General features: G+C 36.5%; 1 protein-coding gene across 1 annotated transcript in view; it reads left to right on the top strand.

Moving 5' to 3' along the window:
- The first annotated feature begins 5,158 nt into the window (after positions 1 to 5,158).
- Positions 5,159 to 10,081, top strand: part of LOC127412925 (neuronal membrane glycoprotein M6-a-like) — a 29,985-nt gene continuing 25,062 nt past the window's right edge. The window contains exon 1 of the mRNA XM_051649652.1: positions 5,159 to 5,326. Within this exon, the coding sequence (XP_051505612.1) occupies positions 5,290 to 5,326 (37 nt within the window). The 5' untranslated portion in view covers positions 5,159 to 5,289. The remainder of the gene's footprint in view (positions 5,327 to 10,081) is intronic.

The following is a 10,081-nucleotide window of genomic DNA, read 5'->3' as shown; positions in this document are numbered from 1 at the left end:
ATGCAAGAAACACTTACATCAGTGGAAGATCACTTTTGCTCTGATGTTTCCAGCCAGACTGAGAATAAACACCAAGGATGGCAGCAAAGTATTTACATGTCCCAATCAGGCAATGTCTTTTATTGAAACAATGGGTGAGTTTTTCTTGTGAGTGGACTGACTCACTGACATACTCTGGCTTTCGGAGGAAGCTGTTCGCCATTTTTGTTTCCTTTTGCGTTGGCTCCGCCGAGCGGCTGGAGTTTGTTTTGTTTTGTGGATTAACACTTTTCCTTAAAGAAACTTTTGCATTGACGGAAGATCACTTTTACAATGAACGGATGACCGCAAAATATCTACATGCCCACACAAAGGATGTCTTTTATAAAGTTGGTGGACTGTGTAAATCATGGTATATACTTTTATGCGGCCTCCGAGTGAATTGACTCTTGACCATCCGAGGAACTGTGATGCGTGTTTCGTTTCCTTTGTGCTGGTTCCGCCTAGCGGTTGGAGCTTGTTTTGTTAAATAACACTACTTCGGGACAGTTATGGATGAATCTGTCAGTTCCTTGTGCTTATGCCTCCTGTTGGCTGGAGTATGATTTGTGGAGTATTTTCGTGGGACATTGGAATTATTATGTCATCTGCTGCGCTCACTGAAGATTCGTTTGTCTGACCGAGGAAACTGAACAGCTTTATATCGGCTATATATTTGTTTTGTGAAGGAACACACCTTTTGAGACAGTGAATTCTGTGAATGAGTCTACACATTCTTTGTGTTTATTCTGCCTATTGGCTGGGGTTTGTTTTACAAAATATTTGATGTTATGAAATTTTGCCTTACAAATTTGTGAGGCAAAATTGAGCAATCCGATGGCAAAGTTGTCGCGGGGGCTCTCGTAGGCGTACATGGACTCTTTGAGTTTAAAGAGATTGACGCCCGTTGGTGCTTTCGTGCGTGGGGTTAATGCGCACGTTTTTCTTTTTTCTGTTTGTTTTGTTTGGGGGAAGTTTGGGGTTTTATTGTTGCATTGGTGTTTAAATGTGCTCTTCATAATTTTGTTTTTGGCACACAATTTTTCTATTATATCAAAATGTCAAATTTTGATATGAGTGTACTATCTCTCTCCACATGGAATGCGAATGGGTTGGGGCACCCCATAAAAAGAAGGATGGTTATTTATTTTCTTAAACGTAAGAAATATGATATAGTCTTTCAGAAACACATCTTTCCCCGTGGGAAACTGAAACATTTGGGAAGATATGGGGTGGACATGTTTTCTTTAGTGTTGGCTCAAGTAAGAGCAAGGGAGTCATTATATTGGTAAATAAACATTTACAATTCAAATTTCTCAAACAGTTTAATAATAAATTAGGAAGAGTCATTATTGTTTTAGCAGAAATTCAGGGGCAAAGCCTGATTTTGCCTAATATTTACGCACCTAACGTTGATGATCAGGGCTTTTTTATAGATCTTGAAGGGATGTTGCAAGCCACTGGCACCCCTCATGATATAATTTTGGGAGGAGACTTTAATCTTTTGACGGACTCAGTCCTTGATCATAGTGAAGCAAAATGTGCAAGCCCCTTAGAGCAACACTGACACTTCACAGGATGTGTAAAAATCTCAATCTCACAGATATTTGGAGACTTTTGAACCCATCTGGTAGAGACCATTTTTTTCATCAGTCCTTAAGATTTATTCTAGAATAGATTTTTTTTATTATATCCAAATCCCTCATTTCATCTGTTGTTGATTGCTCAATTGGAAACATTTTAGTCTTAGATCATGCCCTGGTGAGTTTTGAGGTGTTGCCACATACGGAGAAAAAGAAATCATATAGCTGGTGCCTTAATGTACCCCTTTTGCAAAATCCTGATTTCCAGCAAATGTTAAAAACTAAAATCAGTGTTTATATGGAGACCAATTGGTCCTCGGTATCCTCTGTGGGTGTGGCTTGGGAGGCACTTAAGGCGGTTCTTAGAGGTCGGATCATACAGTATGCCTCATTCACAAAAAAATCCAAAGCACGACAACTCGTGGAGTTGAAAGGAAATATTAAATGTGCAGAGGCAGAGCTGAAGCACTTGTCATCTGATGGCCTCAGAGAATTGACCTGATTGAAATATAGATATAGTACTATTTTGTTGCAGAAAGTGGAGTTTTGGTTACATTTTATGCATTTGGCAGGCGCGTTTATCCAAAGCAACTTACAGCACCCTTAATACAGGGACAATCCCCCTGGAGCAACCTGGAGTTAAGTGCCTTGCTCAAGGACACAATGGCAGTGGCTGTGGGGATTGAACCAACAACCTTCTGCTTACCAGTTCTGTGCTTTAGTCCACTACACCACCACCACTGCTTTGAATTTTTTTGTGAATGAGGCATACTGTATGATCCGACCTCTAAGAACCACCTGGTTATTCAAGGCAAGACATTCATACTTTGAGTTGGGGGACAAAGCAGGGAAGCTTTTGGCTAGATATATAAAGAAGAGAGAGTCTTTTTCTACCATTCCCAATTTTAACCTCAGCCATTGATATTAATAATGCCTTTAAAGAATTCTATCTTGATCTTTGTAGTTCCACGTCTTCGTCTACTGATGAAAACATTAGAAACTTTGTGGAACCATTAGATCTTCCTAAACTGAAGACTGAGCAAAAAAACGCTCTTGATTCTGAGATAAACTTGGAGGAGCTTGACGAGGTAATTAAGTCCCTACCTACTGACAAGGCTCCGGGGCCAGATGGTTTTGCCGCAGAATTTTTTAGATTCTATGCTGCAGAACTGGCTCCACTTTTGTTAGAAGTTTATACTGAATCATTAAAGAATGGAAAGCTTCCTCCAACCCTGACACAAGCCCGGATCAGTCTAATTCTTAAAAAGGACAAAGATCCAAGCGAGTGTAAAAGTTTACGTCCAATCTCCCTGATCCAATTAGATGTAAAAATTTTGTCAAAAATGTTGGCCAACCGATTACGTAAAGTTATGACATCTCTTATACATATAGATCAGGTGGGGTTTATTCGGGGCGCAGCTCTTCTGATAACATTAGGCGTCTCATCAATATCATGTGGTCAGTAGCGAGTGATCAGTGTCCAGTCGCTGCCATCTCGCTTGACGCCAAAAAGGCATTTGATATGTAGAATGGGATTATCTTTTTAAGATTCTGGAAATGTATGGGTTCAGGAATACATTTATTGGTTGGATTAAGTTACTTTATAAACACCCTGTAGCAGTGGTACAAACAAATGGACTAATTTCATAATTAATTGGTAATTGGATCTCCTTTTGCCCCAGGCTCTGTATTTTGGGTGACAGGGCGGTCATTGATGTAGGAGATAAGTACATGAAGAATTGGATCCTGGCTGGTGTTATGGTGGGCAGACAGGTTATCCTTAGAGGATGGAAGTTAGCTGGAGCCCCCTCATTTCGTGAGTGGTGCGAGGAGATGGGCAGGGTGGCAGCTTTCAAGGAGGTGTCGTGTAGAAGGCTGGGGATCTGGGATTCATTTGATGGGAAATGGGGCAGTTATTTGACATTTTTGGGGGACTCTCGGGGAGGGACTGTGGAGAGAGAGGCATAGTTTGAGATGTGTATGATTATTATATATTTTTTATTTTATTAATTTTTTTCTGTGTGTGTGTACTTGTGTGAGACCAGAGGATGTTCGTAGGGGGTCGGGTAGGGTTGTTGATTGGGGAGGGGGAGGGGTAGTAGTGGGAGTTAAATGTTGATTCATTGTATATATGTTTTGTTTTTCTTTGTCATTTCTATGACTCAATAAAAATGTTAATCTTAAACACATGCAATCTCATTTACAGTGCATTTGGGCAGGAAATGAAGATATTCTGCAAATTGCAGCTAAATATTCTAAATGATATTACACAACATCTTCTCAGAAGAGAGTATTGTTTTATATGACTTGTGTTTATAACTGCAAACTGTTCTCTGTTGGGGTTTGGCTGCACAAATGATGCAATTAAAGCTTAGAGTGATGTGGAAGAGTTTACTAAAAATCAATTCATAACAAAGTCTTCATGTTCCTCTAAAAATAGATAAATAAATGAAAGTAAATTTGAACTGAATTTAAAATTTGTTTTAAACAAAATCTTTACCTATGTATTCAGATGAGAATAAGGAAAATTCTATAGTTTGTATGAATTCTATTAACTTTTCAAAATAAAGCCAAACCATCATTAATCACATTGCTGATTACAATGACTCCTCCATCCCCTAATTGCAGGTTCTAATAAATAATGGGTGACTTAATAAAGGTGCAAAAATTAAAACAACTGGCTTGTTTTATCCTTTTTATGTCACCCCAGAATGACACAGTGAATGTTTCATAGGTCACGTATGGTAAGCGCACCATATGATTTTATATTCATCACATGCATTTATATTTCATCCATGTTGTGCACAGAAGCAGTGAAGCTGAACAAAGCCCACTCTTGAAGATTTCATCCTTCTATTTCCACCCCTCATATTGATTTTCATTTTTCATATGTACTGTATATTATATATTACCAAATGTATATTATTTTATGCACCATTTGTATCATTAATCTATATCCTCTCAATAACTATCATATTAATTTGTTGCGATCACACTGGATATGAATGTAGTCTTTGCTGTTTTGATCTTGAGTTTCATGCAGCAGAGCTCAGCTGAGATGTAACACAGCATTTACCATTCTTTTGTAGAGGAGGGGTGTAAAGGGGAGGCTATTATTGGCTTGGTGCTCAACTACCCCAAAAAATCTATCTATCTATCTATCTATCTATCTCTCTCTCTCTCTCTCTCTCTCTCCTCAATATACTTATCCATGTTTTTTTTTTTGTTTTTTTTAACTTGAGGTTGTTACCTCACATACACATAAATAAATGTTGTGAGCTATATAGAGGTCTGAATGTCTTGGCACATTCTGGTTTGCACAAGCCTGAGCTGAGATGCCACAGTGAACCTCCTCACACAAGTCAAGTCAACTGAAATAAATCTGTGTTGACAGCAGCTCTTCTTTGTGAGGAACAGGGTAGTAGCAGGAGCGAGAGAGGGAGGAGGGAGTGAAAGTCTGAGAGAGAAAGGGAGGGAGAGGGAGAGAGAGAGAGAGAGAGAGAGTGAGAGAAAAAGAGAGAGAGAGGGAGGGAGGGAGGGAGAGAGAGAGACTTGTGCACTGAGACCCAGCCTCAGCCTCTATTGTGGTAAGCAGGCAAAGGAAGACGTATAAGGAGAAGACTTTAAACCCACAAGCACAACACTGGTAACCATTGTAGAGACCCCCGAAATCGGAGGACAAGGCAACATGGAGGAGGACATGGATGAGGGACAGACCCAGAAGGGTAAAGGAATGCTTTTTCCCCCCTTAGCATATTCCCATCCATCTTTCTGGTTGTGTTGTTCACCTTTGTGCCTAATCCCTCTTTGCTTTTCATTATCTCTGATCTTGTGGATTATGGAATGAGTATATAAATACATCAGAATATAGGATATTATTTTTTCATGCAGGAATAAACATTTCCTGCCATATGTTCAGTGCAAATGTTCATGTATTTACAGATGATGCATTTCATACAAATATTATGAAAAACAAATTCTGAGCAACTAAACGGTAGCTTTTTATCACATCCTTCAAATTTATAAATTGATAGATTTTAGATTGGACAATGATTGTGTAGAGGGGTGTGTGCAGGGGAAGAATCCTGTTTGTGCGTGTTTATGGGTGTGTGTGTGTGTGTGTGTGTGTGTGTGAACAATCTGAGGAGACTGTCTTTGTTTGCCGCGCATTTCTGTCAGTCTGTCTGACGAAGGCTGAGACAGAAGGGAGAGCCCACTTCTGCATGCAGTGGACATTTAAATCAACAACCTAATTCAGTCATTGTGTCTTTACCAAACCCTTGCTTTATTTTCTTCAATTTTTTTGGATGCATCGGTTTTGATCCCTCATTCGTGTGCAAGGACATTTGTTTGCTTTGTGTGAGAGATGGAGCTTGCTATTTATAATGCCACCATTTTCAAGGGCTGAGGTTTCAAGCACAGGATGGAAATCATTGTATTTGGTCCTTTTTCATCTTTGTGGTCTATGAAAAATATATTTTCACTTGACTATGAAAGGAAAAGTAAATAAAAAATGAAGGCAGGGAATTATATTTTGATCGAAATATCCTCCTCTTGATCCATTTATGATGGCTCTTTATATCTGAGATTTCCCCCTCCTCCCTTCTAAAGCAGTGTGTGATGATATGTTGGAATAAAGCTAGCAGCCATACCAGGTCTTCTGTGCTCAGGCTGTCATGGAATTGTGTAATATTTATCACATTAAATATAGTGACACGTCCCATTTCAGTGATAAATCAGTGATTTGTGGTCAACCTGTGGGGGTGTTGTAACACCCTGTAATGTTGTAGTGTTTTATCATTTAATTTATTGCTTATTTGGATTTCATTTGTTGCATTCGGAGATGCCATTACGTGATTGGTAGTATTTCATCTCAGAATGACTAGTGCAAAATGGCTTTTTAGGTGTTTCACAGGAAATTCTTATTGACCATAGAAGGTGCACCAACTGAACTTCTTGATAAAAAATGCTGTTCTAGAATATGACTAATTCTTCCTTTAATCAGTTTTGCTTTCAACATATTTAGTGAGTGACAAGTAACTACTCCAATTTGGCATCTGTTGGATGGCAGTCCAAAACTGCCATAAAGTGTCACTTTATGAGAATTTTAAGAGCTTCTACCAACAAGGATTATTAACATCTTATCTAGGTTTTAGACCCATATTCATACTATTTTTTCCTTATTTAAAAGCATTTAAAGTGGTCAATATTTTGCCAGATTAGAAAAGGAAATGGATTAATCAAAGAATTTTTAGCAGAGACGGGCAATTTCTATTAAAATTAATTGGAGAAACTGGAATGTCCAACGGTCAACGGATGTAGAAATTAAGTCCCGCCTTACAGGTAAAAGAGCCAATCATTAGATACAAACATCGTCTGTCAATCAACTTAAGAACATTAGCTATACAAGTCGGGAAAATGTAATAATTTTTTTGGCGTAATATGAGGTACAGAAGCACAATTTATGATACCAGTGTTGTCAAATTTTACTGCTGATTTGAAATATGTTCTTTGATCATAATCTTGACCAACTGTTTTGGAGATTTCTGTCTTTCCCCATTCAAGTAGATAGGAGCTGCACTTTCATGACTGGAAATAGCTTCCCGAGAGCATTCCAAAAATGGCCGCCAGTGGACTTACTTGCTAGAAAGACTTTGATATAATGCACAATTCCAGTTCTAACAATTCTAAATAAGTGACGTGACAAAATGCATAATAAACTGAAAAAAGTGGTAACCTTCAATTGTAAGCTTAAGGATTTAGTTCTACTTGATCAAACCCTTAAAAAATATTTTTGTTGGTGTAATCTAATGGATTGTATCAGGATGATTTAGACTAAATAGCATTTTTAGACTTGAATAAAACATTTATTTGATTTAGATGTTACCACTTGAAACACATTTTTAGGTGAATTTTTTACTGTGTACTTGCTAATGCAACATTCAGGGCCACAACCAATATAGACCCTATAGGCCCCCTAACATTGACCCCAATATTTAGATTATTCATCTATCAATATGATTTTTCAATGCCAGATTCACACCCTTAACCACATACAGTAACTGCAAAACACTGCAGTTGTCTAGGTGTCTCAGAAAGGTTTCTTAACTCCATAAAAGAAAACCAAATTTCCAATGGTCAGCTGTAGATTATTCACAGAGACACATTGACTGGTTCTCTGACCCATAGTGGATGGGCAGACTGCTGCACAATAGATCAAGTGGGGAACTAAGCAGCCTCATGGGAGAATGGACATTTCATTACCTCTCATGATTATTGGATTAAAGGACATTTGGCCGTTAACACACACACACAAACACACACACACACCATCCTACTCCTTATCTCTTATTTGTTTTCCTGCAAATTTCTCCATCTTTCAATCTCCATTGTTGACAGGCAATTGTCTGTTAGTATGGCAAGCTGTTTTAGCTTTTATTCATTTGCATGATATGAATTGTTGATATCAACAATTCATTTTTCACTAGTTTAAATTCTAATTCTTGATATCAAGAATACAATTTTCACTAGTGGAAATGGCAATTATTGATATTAGTAATTACATTTCCACTAATAAAAACATGAATTATTGATAACAACAATGACATCATCACTTGCAGAAATCACATTCTTGATATCAAAAATGGAATTTCAACTCGTAAAAACCATAATTCTTGATATCTGTAATAGAATTTTCACTAGTTGAATTTCACAATGATCTCTGTGACTGTTGCAAGCCGAATTGACTTTTATTCATTCACAGAATATGAATTGTTGATATCAACAATTCAGTGTTCACTAGTTAGAATGTTAATTCTTGCTATCAAGAATTTAATTTTTACTAGCAAAAATGTGAATTCTTGATATCAAAAATTACATCATCACTCGCAGAAATCACATTCTTGATATCAAAAATAAGATTTCAACTAGTAAAAACCATAATTTTTTATATCTGTAATTGAATTTTCACTAGTAAAGATTCACACTGCTATGTCATTCACTCCTATTCAAAACACAATTATTGATATCAAAAATGAGTTTCTTACTAGTTGAAATTCCAATTTCACATATCAACAATTCTTTTCTTATTAATAAAAATGATAATTTTTGGTATTAAGAATGTAATTTCTACTAGTGGAAATGCCCATTTTTGATCTCAACAACTGAATTCCAACTAGTAAAAATACTAATTTTTGATATCAGATATTCAGTTTTCACTAGTGACAATTTTAATTTCTGATATCTGTAATGTAATTGTTACTAGTAAGAACTACTTTTTAGATATCATTAATTAAACTCCAAATTATTGACATCTGAAATCTATTTCCAGATATCTGAAATCCCAATTGTAACATTCTGAAATACATTTACAGATATCAACAATTAAAATTTTAACTATGAAAATACATTGCTTGATATCAAAATTTTTATTTTTACTAGTAAGTAGTACTTTCTTGATTTCAAGAATTAGCATTTTAACTAGTGAAAATTTAATTGTTGATTAAATTTAATTGCATAGTTTTGGCACCCTTTTGACTTTTAATCACATGTAGGATATGAATTGTTGATATCAACAATTCAATTTTCACTAGTTAACCATGAGGAGGTTACCCCATGTGACTCTACCCTCCCTTGCAACAGGGCCAATTTTGTTGCTTTGGAGACCTGGCTGGATTTCACTCAGCACACCCTGGATTCGAACTTGCGACTCCAGGTGTGGTAATCAGCATCAGTACTTGCTGAGCTACCCAAGCCCCCTGGAAATACATTCTTGATATCAAAAATGGAATTTAATTTAGTAAAAACCATCATTCTTGATATCTGTAACTGAATTATTACCTGTTAAAAAGAAATAATTACATGTTAAAATGTAATTTTTACTAGTTAAAATGGTCATTTCAGATACCATAAATTCCTTTTTAGAATGAGGAGTACTCATGAGTTCCTTACATACCTTATGAATATTCAAAAAAGATCAGTATGGAACCTCGCAGGGGATATGCAAGGGGAAAAGAGAACTGCTAATTCATCCCCATGATCCGTTTCCTCTATCGTTTACAAACCACACTTTTATTTTTCATATCAACACCACAAGGTGTATATTATTTTTATATTTAATAACATTTTATGATTTTGTAATGTGTATCGAGATACGTACATCTGCAGAGCCACAGAAATTTCAGGACCGCAGCGCCAGGAACGATGCGATGTTAGCAGATTAGCGCCATCTACCATTTGGAGCATAATTTCTTATGTTTATTTGCTTTTTTTTAGATTAAACATTTGCTGTTTTTACATCAATTTTGATTTGAATACTATCTAAAACATTTAATGGTAGTCTTTTCAACACTTTTCAAAAAGGTTCCTTGTGTTAACATAAGTTAATGCAGTAGTTTTCATGAATTAACAAATAAAAATTTTTTTAACAGCATTTATTAATCTCTGTTAATGTTAATGGGTAAAACATTGTTCTTTTGTTC

This window comes from Myxocyprinus asiaticus, chromosome 22 (assembly GCF_019703515.2).
Source record: "Myxocyprinus asiaticus isolate MX2 ecotype Aquarium Trade chromosome 22, UBuf_Myxa_2, whole genome shotgun sequence".
NCBI classification, from domain to species: domain Eukaryota; kingdom Metazoa; phylum Chordata; class Actinopteri; order Cypriniformes; family Catostomidae; genus Myxocyprinus; species Myxocyprinus asiaticus.
The sequence above is the reverse complement of the archived record's forward strand: the minus strand, read 5'-3'. Positions and strand labels throughout refer to the sequence as shown.